Here is a 21,483-nt window from a genome sequence, read left to right on the forward strand (position 1 = left end):
TTCATTATGTAATATCTGCAATATCACAATTTCAGGATAGCAACAGTGTGATGAATAATTATTTTAGGATAAATGATAATGAAGATCTCTAAATAGTGAATTGATTGTAGAAATAAAGGGAGAATTGGTGATGAATCATAAATGATGTACCAATGTTTACAGGCTCATGCTGATTTGAAAATCTACAACCTTATTTTAGAAAGTAATGATTTAGGAATGATAAATGTTTGAGAAGAAATTTCATTAGGCTTAATACACTACTTAAAGGAAATGAAGTGCTATTAGCACCAAAAGGTGAACCTGTGTGTTATTTGTATGTAAGTAGCCAATTAGTAATTAAAGGAAGAAGGATTATTAGTATAATTTTTTTTTGGAGGTTGGGTAATTTGGAGATAAATGTATTAAAGTAAGAAAGTAATGAATCTCAAGTTGAAGTTTATTCAAGTTTATTCTCACTAGTATAGCTTCCTGTATGAGCTGCCAAAGGGATTACTCCATCAAGTAGTGTCAAAGAAATGCACTAGAAAATTGGGATGGAAAACATAGGGCCTACATTTAAATGAAAATATATAAGAAAGGCAGTAATTAGGATGTTGGAATAATACAAATGATTCAATTTTGATGACTAATACAAATAGTCAACATAAATACATCCTGGTGGTTAGTTTACGAAGCATAATACTGAATACAAATTCACTCATCCTTATAGTCACTCATTCTAGCCATAGCTCACCGTTTATTCATTGTTTATTTTTTTAGTTCTGTACAAGGGTCATTGGTTTGTGACTTGGGGGGGGGGGTGGAGAATATCAATGTGCATTTGCTAAGTATCAGTAACCCTGATCAGTAGAGTTATTCCTTTATTTACATTCTGTTGAGTGATGTAAACAAACCTACCTTAAGTCCCATCTCACACATAATGTTTTTGCATCAAGTATGCTTCACACAATACCAACAGCTAGCATAAAGTATACATAGACGGTAAAGTGCGTACATGTATGATATTTAGTCATCCTAATTTTATAGTGAAAGAGGACCTGCAGATTTGTGGAAATTGGAGTTGAGTAGTTGTCTTTACTACAAGATTTGTCTAATTTACACTCCACAAAACTATTTGGATACCTACCTTGTTAAAAGTCTTGCACAGATCTGGTCGTAGAATAAAGGTAATATGGTTGGTTTTTAAATCTTGTGGAACTGATTACTTCTCTTTACTGTACAGTATACAAGTACTATTCAAAATGTGAAATCATGTCAAATTTAACAATGTGTGCAAAAATTCAAAATTAAGCAAAATAGTGGGAGACAATTTTAGTTCGTTGCTCTTCAAAGTGTTGGTATTTTTAATGTACATGTACCTGCTAAAGATATGGGATGATATGTAATCATGTTTTGTAAACTAATTCCTGTTGTATGTGTATTCATTGTATCATGAAATTATGTTCGTGTCAGATGAAATTGTGTGTGTTTGTTCTATAACGTAATTCATGTACATTAACTTTGTTTTAGTTTTTTGTTGTTGAATAATTGCATTTTCTTGACCAGCTTTCATAAATTGTATGATGTTTTGTACGGTGCGCATGTACAAATTGACTTATCATCATATTAATGTGATATTCTGTTTTATGATTTGTTCATATGTATGTAGGTATTTCATTTTTTGTCTCACCTGCATAGCAGAGTGAGACTATAGGCGCCGCTTTTCCGACGGCGACGGCGACGGCGGCGGCGACGGCGGCGTCAACACCAAATCTTAACCTGAGGTTAAGTTTTTGAAATGACAGCATAACTTAGAAAGTATATGGACCTAGTTCATGAAACTTGGCCATAAGGTTAATCAAGTATTACTGAACATCCTGCCTGAGTTTCATGTCACATGACCAAGGTCAAAGGTCATTTAGGGTCAATGAACTTAGACCATGTTGGGGGAATCAACATCAAAATCTTAACCTAAGGTTAAGTTTTTGAAATGTCATCATAACTTAGAAAATATATGGACCTAGTTCATGAAACTTATACATAAGGTTAATCAAGTATCACTGAACATCCTGCATGAGTTTCACGTCACATGACCAAGGTCAAAGGTCATTTAGGGTCAATGAACTTTGGCCGAATTGGGGGTATCTGTTGAATTACCATCATAACTTTGAAAGTTTATGGATCTGATTCATGAAACTTGGACATAATAGTAATCGAGTATTACTGAACATCCTGTGCAAGTTTCAGGTCACATGATCAAGGTCAAAGGTCATTTAGGGTCAATGAACTTTGGCCAAATTGGGGTATTTGTTGAATTACAGCCATAAATTTGAAAGTGTGTTGGTCTAGTTCATAAAACTTGGACATAATAGTAATCAAGTATCACTGAACATCCTGTGCGAGTTTCAGGTCACATGATCAAGGTCAAAGGTCATGTAAGGTCAAAGAACATTGGCCACGTTGGGGGTATTTGTTGAATTGCCATCATATCTCTATAAGTGTATTGGTCTAGTTCATAAAACGTGGAAATAAGAGTAACCAAGTATCACTGAACATCTTGTGCGAGTTATAGTAGTTTTCAAAATCAGCACTGCTGCTATATTGAATCGCGTGATGCAGGTGAGACGGCCAGAGGCATTCCACTTGTTTAAATATTTAAACCATAATTAATATAGTTTTATGTTGAAATTATGATTTCTGCCTACCTTATATACCTTGTCAAGGATCAAAACTACACTATGTACATGAAGAGCTCACTTGCAAAAGGGGTTAGACCCATTTTTCATCAAATTTAATTTTTTGGTCTCAATGTATAGATTTTTAGTAGCTCTATAAGATGATACCAAAGAAAAGTTGAAATTCCTATTTAAAAGTGATCAAAAATGGCAAAGAAAAATCACTTTTTTTTCAAAATGGGTTAGGTCCATTTCAGTTTAGTTGCAAAAGGGATTAGGTCCACACCAAATTTTTTTGGAAAAGAATATTTTAAAAAATATGAATAAAGGTAGATTTCTTTTATACCCAATTTTATGTTGTCATGGTAGGGAATCTTGAAAATTTAGTTTCGCATAAGAATATGCAATATAGGAGAATTAAAAAAAAATGATTTTCTTGGAGTGGACCTAACCCCTTTTGCAAACAAACTCTTCTGAAGAGCTCATTTGTCAAAAGGGGTTAGGTCCGTTGTTCATAAATTTTATTGTTTTCTGTCTCAAAACCTCTAAATTTTTAGTCGCTTTGATGAAAACAAAGAAAATTGAAATTTACATGAAAACGTGAAAAAAGTGAGAGGGAAAAATCACTTTTTTAATCAAAATAGATTGGATTCATTTCAGTTTACTTGCAAAAGAGCTTAGGTCCACAATGATAATTTTTAAAAGAACTTATAGAAAAAAATTGAAGACAGGTAGATTTCTTTTATACCCAATTTTATGTTCACATGATAGGGTAGTACATCATGACAATTTAGTTTCTCATAAGAATATTGCAGTAAGTGAGAATAAAAAACATGGTTTTTCTCAGAATGGTCCAAAGTGGACCTAAGCCCTTTTGCAACTAAACTCTTCACATGTAGTTCACATGTGCAATGTTGAAAAGGGGGCCAGTTTAATGAAGAATGTTACTAATGATCTGGTAATTTTCATGTACTCATGCATTTCCTGAATTCCTTCATTACTAATCATTTTATAGTTACATTTATGTTATGTGTAATAATCCCATTGAACCCTGAATATGATTTTACTATTATTATTTGAACAATTTTATTAAAGTTGTTTACTGTGTGGTTTTTAATGTGATCTTGCTGAGTTGCATTATTTTTGCATGATTTGCATAATGTATACGGTAATTTGTTTTCATCATGCATTATAATTTGCATATTTGTATGAAGATGCATGATTTGTATAAAATGGTAATTAAGTGGTATACCTTTATTTGACTTGGTATGAAATAAAAACATTCGTAAATTAGAATATTCTCCAATTTTCAGCATTCTGAGAAAGGCTAAAGTAAAAGATTGTATCCTTTTTATGTATCAAGTATGATGTGCATGTCTCTTATTTCCTCTGTTGTGACAATATTTATTTTCACGAACAGTTTCTAAATTTCATAATCAGCTCATAACAAAACATTATTTTAGATTGCTCGATTTAACTGTCCTTTTTAATTTGATAAAATAATGATTCTGTATGTGGAAGATTGTAATTCTTGAATTGATCATTATTAATCCACAACAAGAAGTGCTTTTTAACAAAGGTGTTTTTTCCAAAACAAGTGAAAGTGAGTTTTCTAGATAAAATTTCAGAATTTGCTAATTATGCTCTCAGAAGTTGATTATTGATAAAATTTTCGAGTTTGCGATTTACTTTCAGTAACTTTTTATTTCTAATTCTTGGAACAAGTATTGATTATTATGTATTTCAAATGTTCAATGTAGAGTCCCTCTTTTCCACCACAGTACTCCCTCACCTGATTCCTGTCCCTTATAAATCTTGTTTTCAGTGAAAGTGAGCGAGACAAGATGTCGTACAGCAAGCTAGATGCCGATGACGTGGAGATGGATACGGTGAACGAATCAGAGAAGATGGCATACTCCAAGCTGAAGGATGGGGTAGATGGCGGAAAGGGTGATGCAACAGATGGCCACCCCATGAGGGCCAAAAGTTTTGATGGCTTTGAGGATCCCAGTCAACCTCTGCTGCTCTCGGGCAACAATACAACAGTAAATTATGAGGTATGATCTACAACTCGTTGAAATTGGTAGTGGTAATCATGAGGTACTAGTAGTTCTGTAGATGGAAGATCAAGGGATTGGAAGGATATGGCCATCCCATGAGGGCCAAGGGTTTTGATGTCTTTCGTGCTTTTCACACTGCATTTCCTAAATTTTTCTTCCTGATCAGAAAATGCCTATTTTGAATCGCAAGGGAAGCGTAAACGACACGACGCGCAGATGAGCGTAATCTGGTCTTTGTTGGCATACTAATAGCGGCACATGGACGTAATTAATCCCCCAATCCTTTGGACAATTTTTATGACTGCAAATTTTTTTCGCTGACTCAAAGTAAATAAATGGTTCATTTTTTCCTGATCTAAAGATTTGCCAAATTATAGCAATATCGGCATAGTGGAACACTGGCTTAACAATTACGAGGTATGATCTACAGCTCATTGCAGTGAAAAAAAAAAGAGATCTACATGTACATTTTCTTTAAATGTAATTGTGTAATGTGTAGAAATTTGAAATTGGATTGAAGGTTATGTTCTTTGGCATTACAATATCCCTGGTGATAAAATAATCTCCCTTTAAAATCAACATATGAAGAGTTTAGTTGCAAAAGGGCTTAGGTCCACTTTGGACCATTCTGAGAAAAACCATGTTTTTTATTCTCACTTACTGCAATATTCTTATGAGAAACTAAATTGTCATGATGTACTACCCTATCATGTGAACATAAAATTGGGTATAAAAGAAATCTACCTGTCTTCAATTTTTTTCTATAAATTCTTTTAAAAATTATCATTGTGGACCAAAGCCCTTTTGCAAGTAAACTGAAATGAATCCAATCTATTTTGATTAAAAAAGTGATTTTTCTTTGCCAGTTTTTTTCAAGTTTTCATGTAAATTTCAAATTTTCTTTGTTTTCATCAAAGCGACTAAAAATTTAGAGGTTTTGAGACAGAAAACAATAAAATTTATGAACAATGGACCTAACCCCTTTTGACAAATGAGCTCTTCAGAAGAGTTTGTTTGCAAAAGGGGTTAGGTCCACTCAAGAAAATCATTTTTTTTAATTCTCCTATATTGCATATTCTTATGCGAAACTAAATTTTCAAGATTCCCTACCATGACAACATAAAATTGGGTATAAAAGAAATCTACCTTTATTCATATTTTTTTAAATATTCTTTTCCAAAAAAATTTGGTGTGGACCTAATCCCTATTGCAACTATTAAAACTGAAATGGACCTAATCCGTTTTGAAAAAAAAGTGATTTTTCTTTGCCATTTTTGATCACTTTTAAATAGGAATTTCAACTTTTCTTTGGTATCATCTTATAGAGCTACTAAAAATCTATACATTGAGACCAAAAAATCAAATTTGATGAAAAATTGAACTAACCCCTTTTGAAAGTGAGCTCTTCATATGTGTATGACTTTCATTCTGAATGGTTTTGAGTATAAATTTACTCGAGTTTTGTTACAGCATGTACTTTGCATGTTGCAATATTTTCTGTTAATGACTCTGTGTCTTGTGACTTGTACTAACATGAGAACATGTAGCTTCATAATATCTCCCTGATCAAACTTGAAATACATGTATATGTTTCACTCATGAAGGTTAATTTTCATTTGGTCCAATGCCAATTAGTCCGATTTCCACATGGTCTTATTGCCATTTCGTCCACTCACCATTTTGTCTAATAACCAATTGGTCCAATAGCCATGTTCCATATACCATTCGGTTTAATTAGACTAAGTGTTAATTGGGCAAAATAAATGAAAATAAAACGGATATTAGACCAATTGATTATGAGACGAAATGGTCATAGAGGAACTGGTGATTAGACGAAGTGATGATTGAACCAAGTGGTTATTGGACCAAATGGTTGATAGACGAAATATTGATGGATGGAATGGCATAAGACTAAATGAAGGTAGACCATGTGGTGGGTGGACGAGTTGGCAGTAGACGAATTGGGAATTTACCCTCATGGAGAGTGGTGGCATGACATTATGATAAACTCTATCGTTATCCCAGACTGATAATTGTGAAACCTTGGCAACCATCTGTTGAACACATGTGTGCACCAAAGTTTCAATTTACTTATTTTTATTGTATTCTTCACTTTATAATTCTTAATTCAACTTTTCACAAGAGAATCAGAGAGAAAAAAAAATCAATTTTCACAACCATTTTGTATTAGATTGTAATGTTATGATTCATCCTTTACCGAAGTTTAGATCATTTTGATTATGTGAACAGGGTTTGATAATTCTTAAACCATATCCAATGATAACCAGAATTACCAGTCCAAACGCCAGGGAGAACATGTTCATGTATATAGCACCTGGTTCATGTCTTCTTTTAATAATTCATGCAAATGTTGGAGAATGTTGTATACCTGGAGGGATCACTCCCAAAATAGATATAGTGGCAAGAATATATTCAGGATTGCAATTTCATTATCATGTGCTCAAGCCAGTAAGCAGTTACTTGCAGTTTGTGTGGAAGTTGAAGTAAGATTTTACTAAATGTTTATAATGCAAGTTATCTATCTATGTGTTCCATTCTTACATAATATTATCAAACATTGCATTTGCTCTCATTCATCTATTCTTTGTGGAATATTAGTTTTAATGTATTACATGTAGGTTATGTAGAGTCCTCTTTTGATAATGTTTTTATTTTTCTTTTAAAAGACACTTTAACACTTATAAATTTAGTGATTAATACTTGTACATCAGAAAGCTGGAAAGAGATTTTAGTATCCAGAAACTTAACATGCTGAACCTAATTTTTATTTTTATTGGGATTCTGACAAAGGTAAATTTCCACATTAAATTGCAAAATACATCCAAAGTGCATAGAATAGATCATGATATATCTAAAGATAGAGCAATAAAAGGAGTACTCCAGGCTGAAAATAGTATGATTTGAACAGAAAGAGTAAAGTCAGACTCACAAAACACTGAAAATTCAACCAAAATCGGACAAGAAATAAGAAAGTTGTTATCAGATTTTGATGAAATTTTCAGCGTTGTGCTCAGTGAATTTAACTCTTTTTATTTAGGTATAATTATTTTCAGCACAGAGTATACCCCTTTGATATACTTGTACAAGATAATCTAGGCTTTATTGAGCATTGAATTTTCAGACTGACATAAGATTGACCTTTAAAATAGTTATCCAAAGAAATGCTTGGAATAGTGATGGATTGGTAGATGACATGTATACAATGTATCCATTCTGCACAATCCCATTCTTTTTTACAGAATAGAAAGGCAAATTCAAAATGTGCAAGGCTTGCGAAATTGACTTTTTGAAAGAGTCCTTTTGATAAATGTATGATGTATGACGTATTAAAAAACAATTGCTAGTAAATAGTTGTAATTATATAGACCTATACAATACAAAGTGAAATGAACGCTGATTGCAGAATTAGATAATGAAAAGAGGTGATTTTCAAGAAAAGAAAGAGGGGGCAATTAGGTAAAATCGTTGAGTATGACAGCATTTGTGAATATACATGTATGCCAACAAAATCTGTGGAGTTTCATGTGTTACTAACAATACAAAATTTTACCTTATAGGGCTGGAAGGGATACTCCAGGCTGAAAATAATATATAATTTGAATAGATGAAGAAAAATCAGACAAACAAAATACTGAAAATTTGATCAAAATCGGACAAGGAATAACAAAATTGTGACCTTAAAGATGTGCATTATTTTGGTGAAACAGTTCTATGCATGTTTTCATGGTTATTTAATGAGCAAATTGATGATGTCACATATCCACTTGTTCTTTTTTATTTTATTATATGAAATTATGTTTATTCAAATTTTGTCCTCCAAGAATGAAAAAAATGGATTAACATATTATATTCATTGCTGCAATTTATTTTGTTAAGGGAGACCTAATGTAACATCACATATCTGAAATAATTATAATTTCACGTAATAACTAGGAAAAGGAAAGTGGGGATATGACATCATCAGCCCACCTAATGAAGTTTCATGACGACATGCATTCTGTTTTCACAAAATATTGCTAAACTTTAAAATTCAATAAATTCCTTAGATCAGATTTTGATGAAATTTTCAGAATTTTATTTTGCAAATTTAACTCTATTTTTTTAGAACTTTAGATATGATTATTTCAACCTGAAGTTCCCCTTTAATGTTAGCACTCATGTTGTTAACTTCGAAAATATAAATGATGCACAAAACGGGACAGCATATTTGAATGAAGTTTCAGTCCATTTCATTCAGTATGTGGTATGTTCCGTAACACTACAGATATTGAACTTGTAATGTAATGCCTGTACCACATTAACTGCCCATCAGTAGAAACTTCATAGACTTACACAAAAAACATGAGGCCCTGCCCATTGTCATTTTTTTAGTTCAAGTGTTCACATATTCTCCTGGTAGTCAATCAGCTAAAATGCATGAAATTAATATTGTACATTTTTTATTGTTGATAAACTTTTGATTGATGTGTAATTTGTCAATTTTTTTATCCTTTACTTTAAAGAGGGCTTAAATCAATCCAAGGCTATTGTTGCCCTATTAATTGGCTTCAATGCCCCTCTCAATTGCCTCAAGTGGATATATTTGTGCCCTGTTTTCTCTATTTGTACTGTAATATTATGTGCCCTAAAGAAAAGTGCCCTTGCCTATAAAACTGTAAGGCCTGCTTTAATTATTATTCCGATAGAATTTTCCCACGACACGCTCTTGATCCCAGGCTTGCCTGATGAAAAAATATATTTATGACAAGGAGCAGTTCTGATAACCTTTGTGAAACCCGAAGCATTTGACACTTGTAACTAGACACAAGGCTCATCTGCCTCCGAGTGTTTCATTGGATTAGCGCAGTAAACACCTTGAGATGTGAAGAGATACCCTATGCATCCCTTATTGGAGTGAAAAGTATAACATTTGCATTTGCATTTCAAATCTAATTTGAAACTTGATCGTGCCGTCTTATCAGGGTAGACTCTCACGAGGAGAGGGGTGGTGATAGCAGAGCTGGCAAGTAGTACGGATTTTCCGTATTTGGTAATAAAAAATGAGAAGATCACTGATGGTTTCATGCATAATGCTGATTTCTAAAGTTCCAGTTTTATGTGTTGTATTAGGGTATTTCTTTGAATATACTGATTTCCTCACCGAAAAACTGATTTTCAGCTTTTATAATACTGAAATGTTCTTGTTCATGTTGGCAGGACTGTGATAGGGGTTGGGACAGGATGGGCATAGGAGAAGAAGGCCAAGATAAAGAGAGAGGAGAGAAAAGGTTGGAGGGAGTCTAGGAGAGTCAGAGAAAGAGAAGCAGAAAGAGAGAGAGAGAGAGAGAGAGAGAGAGAGGATGTTGTGAGAAAGAGACATATTGTTCACTTCTCAATCCGAAAATATATCAATAAATGCAGTTTGAAGATGCATATTATAATATTTTTAATTCATTACTTTGTATGAGTTTATTTTTCAAGTACCTTTTCTTTTGCATAATACATGTACCAGATTCATCATGAAATCTTAAAGTATTTCCTGGTAGAACCCTTAATATGATACACCCATTTGCCTCTCTTTATTCATAAATTAATGAAATTTGATCGTCTATTCCATTGATTTTCAGCTTGACTTTGTAGAGACTGAATGGGGGAATATCTTAGTTGCCATCCAAGGAGATCGTAACAAGCCTGCTATTCTCACCTACCACGATCTTGGATTAAATCGTAAGTTAACCTCTCAGTTTATAATGCATAATGGCATCACATCAGGTGATTTCAAGTTCAGTGTTGACCTTTTGGTGTTGGTGTTCGGTCAATTTTTACACATGAGCATAGCACTAAACATAAAATGAAAATGGTCCTGAAAAGTCACTCACTAGGTGTTGAGCTGTTAATATTGTGACCTGTATCATTTTTGTAAACTCAGAGTAGGTTTTTGGAGCTAGGAAACATAATCCACATTGTGCTTCCAACACCAACACCAATACCAACACCGGACTTGAAATCACCCATTGATTTAATACAAAATGCAGTCTCACAATCCACATTGTGCTTCCAACACCAACACCAATACCAACACTGGACTTGAAATCACCCATTAATTTAATACAGGATGCAGTCTAGGTCGTGACATCAGGGGGCTGTAACACAAAGCATAGCACTTGATCTTAAAGTTGATTTGTACGATTGATTGCATACAATGACAAATATAAATGATTGCTAAAATCTGTCCTACAATCAAGCAATGGCCATTGTGTTAAGGGGCCTGGAACTTGTGTGACTTAAAATTGCTCCCAAACTAGCCAATTATATTGTCCAGTTGATAAAGGAGATTAGAACTTGTGTCCCAACTGTTAGTTACTAACAATTATAACTCAAACATATTTGTTATTCCTGGAGAAGCTATTGTCAATATTACTTTATTACCTATCATATTTGTAAGAAAAGAGTATTTTGTTATTCATTTGGATGTAAATTATTATATCTGAATTATGTCATAAAACTCAAACCTACACTTGAATTTAATGTTTGGAAAATAAGCAATACATATGAACTGATTTGGGTTAAATCAATGTATGCATATTTCTACATCGTAGTTATAAAAGTGCACATTCCTGCGGTTACTCATAGAATAAGAATTTGTCATTTTACACCTTGTTGTAAAGATAGATAATGATTGTTTCCTGGGTCCCTTCACTTTACTTTACAAAAAAATAATTGGACAGGAAAACATGATTATAGAATGGGAGGAAGGGGAAAGATTAGTACCAGAGTGAAAGAAAGTGATAGTTTCTTGTCTCGCCAAACAGATCGCATGCCAGCCATTATATTGCATTGAACTTCAATATGGGATTGTTATAGTCAAAGGTAGCATGTATGATTCAATTAGCTTTGGAAATTATGTATTGATAATTAAAGTTACATTTAATTGGCTTGCTTTATGTGAAAAAATAGAGTTTAGTAAGATTAAAATTACTTGTTTTGATAAGAGATACAACACAGAATTAAACTTTGGTACATTAATTAATGAATATGAAAATTATGCTGAATTGGCATTTTGATTCATTATGTACTTAATTTGATAATGTTCTTAAAGGTCAAGTCCACCCCAGAAAATTGTTGATTTGAATGTATAGAGAAAAATCAAACGAACGTAACACTGAAAATTTCATCAAAATCGGATGTAAAATAAGAAAGTTATGACATTTTTAAGTTTGCTTATTTTTCACACAACAGTCATATGCACAACTCATTGATGTGCAAATGGGAGAGTCGATGATGTCACTCACTCACTATTTCTTTTGTTTGTTATTGTTTGAATTATACAATATTTCAATTTTTACAGATTTGACCATTGGGACCAACTTGATTTAACCACAAACTGTTAAAATAATGGTAATTGCACATGTTCAGGGAGGAATAAAAGTTTGTTCAACGTGACGATGAGGATAAAATCAGAATTTTTCATATTTCATATAACAAAATATAAAAGAAATAGTGAGTGGGTGACGTCATCAGTCTCCTCATTTGCATACCCACCAGGATGTGCATACAACTGTTTTGTGAAAACTTTAAAATGTCATAACTTTCTTATTTTACATCCGATTTTGATGAAATTTTCAGTGTTGTGTTTGTTGGATTTTTCTCCTTTTATTCAAACCAACTTTTTATTGGAGTGGACTTGTCCTTTAATTGGGAGTTGAATCAATTACCAGGTAAAATGAAAAAAAAATGATATGAATTTGTATTGGAATGTTGTGCTTGTAGATGATATTTAAGAAAATACACTTTTTTTTATTGTCACATGAGATTTCCATTCTTTTACATAAAATCCTTCAAATACCTTACTCTAAATTTCCTGTAATTTGTAATTTTCCTACGATGCTTATCCATTATCTTATTTGTTTCTTCTCACCCTTTCCCACTCTAGATGTGTCATGTTTCCAGGGTTTCTTCAACTTTCCCGACATGCAGCCAATCCTAAAACACTTCTGTGTCTATCACATCAATGCACCAGGCCAAGAACAAGGGGCAGCACAGCTACCAGAGAAGTATGCTCAACTTAGATAGATGGATGGATGGATGGACGGACAGACAGACAGACAGACAGATAGACAGACAGACAGATAGACAGATAGACAGATAGACAGATAGATAGATAGATAGATAGATAGATAGATAGATAGATAGATAGATATATAGAGCCAGACAGGGACGGACGGACAGACATACAGACAGACAGACAGACAGACAGACAGACAGACAGACAGACAGACAGACAGACAGACAGACAGACAGACAGACAGACAGACAGACAGACAGACAGACAGATAGATAGATAGATAGATAGATAGATAGATAGATAGATAGATAGATAGATAGATAGATAGATAGATAGATAGATAGATAGATCAAATGGTTTATTAAAAGATCATCGTAGCCAATGGCTGAATTGCTATCATTTGTACAGACATGTTAAGTTACATATAGTTTTCATTAAAAAAATTTGAAACTTTAATTAACAAGTGGTCTTTGGAAATGTACAGTCGGCGGAGAAAAAGAGGAATGTGGTAGTTAGCAAGTGAAAGGAAAGAAGAAAACTAGAGGAAAACAAATTAAAGTCATATAGGTGTAAGGTAGGTTAAGGCAGAGAAGTGAGAAGGGAGAGATCACGGTCATCAAAACTTGATAAGTTATTGTTTAGTAGTGGGAGCAGGCTTTAAATTTCAGTCTTTTAGGGCAACAAAGTAGCTTTTAATCGGGTGCATTTCTATATACAGCACGAATGGGAAAAATGATAAAGGGCACAATGAATCTCCAAGGCCTATGAGAGGGGCACTGATGCTAGTCAACAGGGCATCCACAGCCATGGCCTTCGATGGCCTTGTATTCATTCAAGCCCTGATCAGAACCATGTTAATCAGTTTCACGCCAGCTTAGCTACCACTACAAATTGTAATCAGTTAACCTGTTGTGTAACAAAGCCAAGGTGATATACAGAATTTATAAGTCAATGGGTTAATAAAAAAAAAAACACAGCTTTAGATGTATTTTTCATAGGTTTGTTGGGGTACTTAATGGAGATTTGATTTAATAAATCTTTAAATTCTGAAATATCATTTGTAATAGTGATCCCCTTAAATAAACTCTGATGCAAAGAAAGAAATACTGAACATGAAGCTTTTAAAAGATCCACTGTTGGGATCAAGAGTAACATATACTATTAAATAAGTTTTCATTTTTACTTAGAAAAATTGTTTCAATAGGTCTTGTATTTGTTTTCAGTGATGTAATTGCTCTCCACATTTATTGAATTGTTTCATAATCATATATCCCTCTTCAGCTTTGAGTATCCAGACATGGACCACTTATCAGAGACTCTTATCAGTGTACTCAATCACTTCAGGTTTGTAACAGTTTCCATTTCATTTTGACCAAAGATTATGCCTATTGTCTGAGGGTCGTGGAGCCAGCCGTGAGTGCTTAATATTAATATCAGTCACAAAATGAGATTGACATGGAGACCTATCTCGTCAGCATACATTTGGGATCAAGCTGCAATTGATTTGAATCATTTCCTGTTAATAAGAAAACAAATTCAAGTATAAAGGAGGTGTAGGAAAACTGAAAGCTAAGAAGTTTTCTTTTTCGTAGTATACATTTTACCAGCAAGTCATATGACATATGAACAAGTTTGGTAATTTGGGATTGATTTATGAACATTATGTTGGCAAAAGTTGTTTGTAATTCATATATTTTTTCTTTCCCATCTCTTTTTCTTTTGTGCAGACTTAAGAAATTCATTGGTTTTGGGGTTGGTGCCGGTGCAAATATTTTGACAAGGTTTGAGGTAAGTTGAGAATGTTATCCTTTTCTTTCTCTCAATAAAACAGTGGTTTGTTGTATAATATGATCAGGGAAGTGTCAAATGTAAACACAAATTGTAATACAATATATGGATCTTGTGTTGATGTAAGAAAAAGGAAAGGTATTTAGTTTGACAAATTTCCCTTCTAAATGATAATCTTTTTCTTTTTACTAATAATGACTTATGCGCATAACCAGCCCAATTAGGGATGTACTTGATATTTTTTCCTTATTACAATTGATTTTCTGCAAGATACAGGGTAATTTATATGCAAATTTCTTGGACCTGATCATATACTAACTTATAACTTAAATGACAAGTCCACCCCAACAAAAAGTTGATTTGAATAAACAGAGAAAAATCCAACAAGCATAACACTGAAAATTTTATCAAAATCGGATGTAAAATAAGAAAGTTATGACATTTTAAAGTTTCGCTTAATTTCACAAAACAGTTATATGCACATCCTGGCTGGTATGCAAATGAGGAGACTGTGATGTCATCCACTCACTATTTCTTTTGTATTTTATTTTATGAAATATGAAATATTCTAATTTTCTCCTCATTGTCAAGTGATACAACGGTTAATTCCTCCCTGAACATGTGGAATTAGCATTGTTTAATACTATATGGTTCAGTCAAGTTGGTCCTTATTGTCAAATCTATAAAAAATGAAATATTGTATAATTCAAACAATAAAAAACAAAAGAAATAGTGAGTGAAGGACATCATCGACTGACTCACCTAGTTGTGCATATCACTGTTTTGTGAAAAATAAGCATAACTTTAAAATGTCATAACTTTCTTATTTTACATCCAATTTTGATGAAATTTTCAGCACTATGCTAGTTTGATTTTTCTCTATTTATTCAAGTCAGCATTTTCCTGGGGTGGACTTGACCTTTAAAAAGTTTATATTCAGTCCAGAACGAGGTCATGGAAAATAAGAAAAAAAAAAGGAAGAATGTACCTTATTGTGCCAATGGTTGTGAATATTGCCGACTTTTATATTTTATTTTTTGTTAATTTCTGGACAAAAGCTTTCGAAATGGTGGTTAGATTCAAAGATCTAAATACTAGGAGCAAGCATCCTCTAGTCATCAAAGAGGACAAATTATTTACGTATTTGATAATTGATGATTTCATTTTCCTTCTAATTGCGTCATTTCAGCTTGCTCACCCCGATTATGTAGAGGCACTCATGTTAGTGAACTGCGTATCAACACAGTCAACATGGACGGAATGGATGCAACAAAAAGTAAGGATGTTGGGATTTATATTGAAAGGGGAAGCGAACTGACCAATGCTGTGTGTGGTCTCTCATTGACTCAGTGTTATAAGCAGCTAGTCTTATCCTCTGAGATAACAATAATACAGAGAATTACATCAGCCTGTTATTTCATTTACGCGAAACTAAAATGTTTTTGAGATGATAAGTCTTGTTAACATATATATTGAAGTATGAATGTGATGAGGAATGGAAATTAGTGTGATATTCAAGTGGGCCTATGTTTCAGGATTACAGTGATCAGAATGTTGCACTATGGATTAGTAACCTGGGGGGGGGGGGGGTGTTTCACAAAGATTTAAGTATGACTTAGAGTCGCACTTAAATGCCTAGTTGCGAGCGTTATAAGAGGCATGACTGCATTGGTCAGTTAATGCCAAGAGAACGCACACTACCGCGTATCAATCAATAAGATTGTGCGTTGCATATCATGTACACGTCAGCATTTAAGTGCGACTTGGATCATACTTAAATCTTTGTGAAACACCCCCCTAGGATGAGGACACGAGGTGGTACTATTAAGGCTGCTTGTTTGTATTTCTTTAATACAAAAATCTAAAAATAAAAAAAAGGCTTTCGTGTTTGTTGGGGGTCAAAGTTCAGTGTAGGTCAAAGGCCAAAGAAGGTACTAATGAAACAGGGATTTACACCCTCTTGGTTTTAATGCTATAGTGCCAAAGTAGAAAATTTGGGAAATGAGATTGAAAGGCAGGGGAGAGATACAGAGAGAGAGAGGGGGGGGGGGGAGGGGGGAGGAAAGGAGATAGAGAGACGGGGTGGGGTGTATTATTATTATTTTTTTTTTTCATTCGACACTTTCAGAATTAAAAAAAACAAGACAGCATGTACAATGCAAGAATAAAAAATAGTACAAAAAATGCATTTTTTTAGGCCCTTGCTCACCCAATCAGGTAGCCTGGGTAGGGAATAGGCCAACTTAATGGCCATGGCCCACAGGCCTTCTCTCCCACGCCTGATTGGGTGAACAAAGATCATAACATACAATAGAGTTACAAAATGGAATAACATGATACTATAAAACAGCAACTCCTTTTCACTCAAGCCCTAACCCTATATTTTTTTGTCATATCATAAAAACATATCTTTTCTGGGCTGACTGTCTTTCATTAGGAGAGACTAAACACTTTTGAGCATAAAATTGTGTAGATAGGGGTACTGTGGACTTTCATCATGTAGTGTGAGTCAGTGTGATATTTTGTGAACAGTGGGTGTAAAGAAGTCATTTCAACAGATGGAAACTCCCAGGGTCTAGATTTATGAATTAATATCCGATTATTTTTGTTTCATTATTCATTGCAGCTGTCAGCATACTACCTAAGAAAGAATGGCATGACAAACTACACACAAGAATACCTCCTGTGGCATTACTTTGGCAAGGTCTGTACTTTAAAAATAGATATCAAATTTCATGTAGTTTCTCCAAGATTGCAAAATTTTCATGCTTCAAGATATCGAAATAAAAATGGTTTCTTGTATTTATAAATTATGGTAGAATAAAGTCGACTTTACATTGAAAAAAAAATGTAATCAAAATTTATTTAAATGACCCAGCAGACGCTCACCTTTGTCATATCCCATCTACAAGGCAAGAAATGTTATTAAAACCAAATTCTCTCTTGCAACAAATTGATTTTGATTGTTCTAACCACTGGTAAGTCTAAATATCCATTTTACCTGCTGATTTTACCATGAAATTCAGGCCCTGAATGGACAATGCACGATATATATTTTGTTGGATGTTTAAAAAAGTCAAATTCTTCTCTATATCTCTCATTTGACAAAAGTCAGAGGCATGGCTTAGGTCATGTAAAAATGGGTAGAGCATAGTTTTATTGCATAGCTGGCTTTGTTAGATTTGTTGAAATTAAATTTATTTTTTATTGCTTTATAACTTTCTCCTTTGTGCATCATGTACGTGATAATAAAGATTCCCTTTTGCGTTATATTTTTGAAACAGAGAACAATGGAAACACATCACGAGCTGGTAGCTCTCTTCAGAGAAAATCTTGCCAAGAATGTTAACCCTTTCAATCTCTCATTATTTGTCAACTCATACATTAGGTAATGAACCATTTCATCATTTGTTATGTTCCATTTTTGAACAATTGAATTTCAATATAATTATCTCCAAGTGCTCATGATTTATACAACTATTGGGTGGGTATTACATCGATACTTGATTGAAGAATGTCAACTTCGAAATCTAGCCCAGAATCTTTCATGCAGTATAATATATTCAATTATTATAACAAGTAATAAGGGATGAAAATGTGTGATTAAGAGGATATTTGAGGCATCAATGTTTGAATTAACTTGCTGACAATTGGAGCATGTAATGAGCTTACCTTAATTAATATATATTGCGTTTTGTTGATGAGCTTACTTTATAATATGTTTCAGTATGTGTCATTGAGAATTCCGTAATAAACTCATGAATTTCCATTTTCAATCAAATTTGCAGTTTAAGAATAGTATCAAATATTTTTTAATGATAATATATTAATAGGAATCAAGTAGATATCTTGTTTTAAAATGATGGATAGTCATTTATTAGACTTATTCATATCTTTTTTATTCCTGATTTTTCAGTTGACCTTTTAGCTAGTGCAGATTTAGACTGTTAAATTTATTCAGTATTTGAATGATACAGTGCTTATATTATGTCATATCTTTATCTCAAAACAGACGAACTGATCTGAAAATTCTGCGTGAGCTCGGTCCTACCAAGTCAAAGAATATTCGGAGTGTGAAAGCCCAGAGCATGCTCATTGTTGGAGCAAATTCACCGCATGTCAACGATTCGGTAGTGAAATTTAACAATTTTGCTCTTCAAATATCAGCTAAATAAATATCTTATTGGACAAATGTGTGATGAACAAGCCTTCTACAAAGCTGCCAAGAGGATTTTTTTTTAATTTCATACTTAAAAAAAAAAAGAATACTGCAGGTTTTTACCCAAATTACAGCTTTTCACCCAGAATACTTCTTCATCCCTTAAAATACTGAAATTCTCTTTAAGAGGCTGGCATCCATTCTTGTGTGATATATTTTAAACTGATATGGTTATTGCTTTAACACAATTTGTTGGGTTTTTGATAGAAGGTTTGTGTTTTTGATGATCGTTATCAGTGAGGACCTTTCAGAATGTAATGATGGCCCATTGATTTAATTTAGATTTGACTGTATTTGATTTGTAGGTTGAAATGAATGGTCGTATGGATCCTGCACGCAGCCAATGGTTCAAGATGTCAGACTGTGGTGGTATGATCTTAGAGGAACAGCCTGCCAAGCTCGCGGAATCCATCAGACTCTTCTTACAGGGACTGGGATACGGTGAGTACGAGCGGCCATTCTATGAAAATTGTCAGAACTGAAAAGTTCCGATAGCTATCGTAGTAAAAGCCAGGCACTTACGCTTCTCCGCCAATCAAAATCAAGGAGAAGTGGTCAGGTGATCATATGAGCCCAATGGTCACCTGGGTAAAGAGAGGCAATGTAGATGAAATGCATTGCTTGATGATGTCACGTTCAAGTTCAAAAGCATAAAATGCAGGTGGCCTGGTGGGCGTTTCATAAAGCTGTTCGTAGGTTAAGAGCGACTTTAAGAACGACTGGTGATACTTTCTTGTGGTAAATGAAATGGTATATTCATTGGCGATGGTTTAGCGCATAAGAAAGGATCATCATTCGTTCTTAAAGTCGCTCTTAACTTACGAACAGCTTTATGAAACGGCCCCCTGGCATGATTCATACTCCCATTGCATTACTGCTGATTGCAATGTCACTCTCTTCATTGTTTATACCAATTGAAAATACGTATATTGGCCAAGTCCAAGGTATTTTACACTAGAAAATAAAAAAAAGTGTTGACTATATTCAAGTTTACATTTACCAGGAGATTCTTTACTGAGGTCTGCTTATTTCAAGTTTTGATGATTTAATGAATGAATCCTTTTTGCCTTGCACTATTCAAGACATAAAAGTCTTGTGTTTCATTATAAAGAGCTTTATGGTACAGTCCGCAACTGACGTTGTTTAATAATTCAAGAAATCTTTAATAAGTAAAAGAGAAGAATAAGTGTATTTTGTATCATTATTATTATTCATTATTGCTTAAGTCTTAATACTTGAATATGCTTTTTGAAATTTACAATATTTCCCCTGCCATTGACACCAGTACCCTGTCTTACAAAGAGTTACGATTGATCCGATCAATCTCAAGTATATGGAAATCCATCAATGTCATAATTTTTTCTTTAGGAAATTTGCTAATGTCCTTTGAAAACAGAGAGAAGCAAACTGAATGGTTGAGAAAACTGTGAATGTATGAATATACATAATTTCTAGAAAACATTTTGGACAAACATGCATTTTAGATGTTGACGTTGCTGGCTTTCCAAAGTGACGTTTGATTGGATCAATCGTAACTCTTTGTAAGACGGGCCCCAGATCAGGCAATTTTTTTTTTTTCGGGGGCTACTTTTCACAACTTACTGCCTAAATCTGCAACATTGGATAAGCTTTAACATAGCGATGAATGGGAATTTTTTTTTCAGGGCTCCTTTTGGAGTTACCATGGCTCTTTTGTGCATTTCGGGGGCTAAATTGCCCCGAGCCTCCGCATATTTTTTCCCCCTGCACCAGATGGCACAGAAATGCTAGAATGCTTGCCTGTCATTTTAGAAGAATGCTGGCCCCATGTCATGCAGCAAGTGCTTGAGTAGAACCTTGCACTTTTCTCAAGTTGCCAAACATAAAAAAAAAAGGCTACTTCATTTTCAGAACGCTCATAATACCCATGTATGACGAACTTGTCCATACTGTGTGTAGATCAATTTTGAAAGCTCTTCAAGTAATTACAATTGTCTATCTCTTTTTATGTGCCATTCAAAACATTGCATTGTTAATGATGAACAAGAGCCAGTGACTGAAATTGTTAAAAGGAATCATGTAACATTTTGATTTTTTTTTTTAGATTTAGGGTATTTGCCATCACTTTTGTGTGATTTTTTTTTCTTTGAAGAAGATGCAGTACTTTACAAAAAAAATGAAGCTCTTTTTACTTTTGTTGCATTTTAAGCCCTCTTCCAATCCTCAAATCATTTTAAAAAATTGCTTTGTTTCTCACATTACTTCTCTTAAACCCATCTATGTTGCTTTTCCATGTTTTCTAACCTTGTCTTTCATTTTTGAAAAAATAATGACATGTTTCTTTACCCCCTCACTACTACATCATTTCTTGGAATGCATGGGACCATTAAGCAGTTCCTTGGGTGAAATCGTAAATACTTCAGTGTTCTCTCTGTCGTCAGTCCAAACTCAAAATGCATGGCTTAGCCATACGGAATGAAATCATTTCTTATCTTTTATTCTGTTTTTATTGTTCTTTTTATTTGCGGTAGAGAATGCCTACTTTCCGTGAGAGTAGTACTAGAAGAGTATAGTGTAGTAGAAAGTTTTCTCGTGAGGCCTATTGGGTGAACTACATAAATGTGAAATCCCAAAGATAAGTAGAACATAGGACTATATGTATATAAACATCTACTCCTGTCAGACTTGCATACCAGATATGTAGTTGATTTCCAAAGT

General features: G+C 33.7%; 1 protein-coding gene across 6 annotated transcripts in view; it reads left to right on the forward strand.

The window, feature by feature from the left end:
• The window catches only part of LOC129254058 (protein NDRG3-like), a 38,327-nt gene that overhangs the window by 7,822 nt on the left and 9,022 nt on the right, over positions 1–21,483 (forward strand). For 2 of the 6 annotated variants that reach the window (XM_064095059.1, XM_064095060.1), the window contains exons 2-12: positions 1,027–1,166; positions 4,480–4,711; positions 10,342–10,441; positions 12,648–12,768; positions 14,061–14,123; positions 14,507–14,567; positions 15,757–15,843; positions 17,194–17,271; positions 17,852–17,955; positions 18,580–18,697; positions 19,092–19,227. In XM_064095059.1, coding sequence (XP_063951129.1) covers positions 4,499–4,711; positions 10,342–10,441; positions 12,648–12,768; positions 14,061–14,123; positions 14,507–14,567; positions 15,757–15,843; positions 17,194–17,271; positions 17,852–17,955; positions 18,580–18,697; positions 19,092–19,227 — 1,081 coding nt within the window. In that variant the 5' untranslated portion in view covers positions 1,027–1,166; positions 4,480–4,498. Of the gene's footprint in view, positions 1–634; positions 1,167–4,479; positions 4,712–10,341; positions 10,442–12,647; positions 12,769–14,060; positions 14,124–14,506; positions 14,568–15,756; positions 15,844–17,193; positions 17,272–17,851; positions 17,956–18,579; positions 18,698–19,091; positions 19,228–21,483 lie in introns of those variants that run through there. The other 4 variants (XM_064095057.1, XM_064095058.1, XM_064095061.1 and 1 more) reach the window with 3 other exon arrangements.

This window comes from Lytechinus pictus, chromosome 2 (assembly GCF_037042905.1).
Source record: "Lytechinus pictus isolate F3 Inbred chromosome 2, Lp3.0, whole genome shotgun sequence".
Lineage (NCBI taxonomy): Eukaryota > Metazoa > Echinodermata > Echinoidea > Temnopleuroida > Toxopneustidae > Lytechinus > Lytechinus pictus.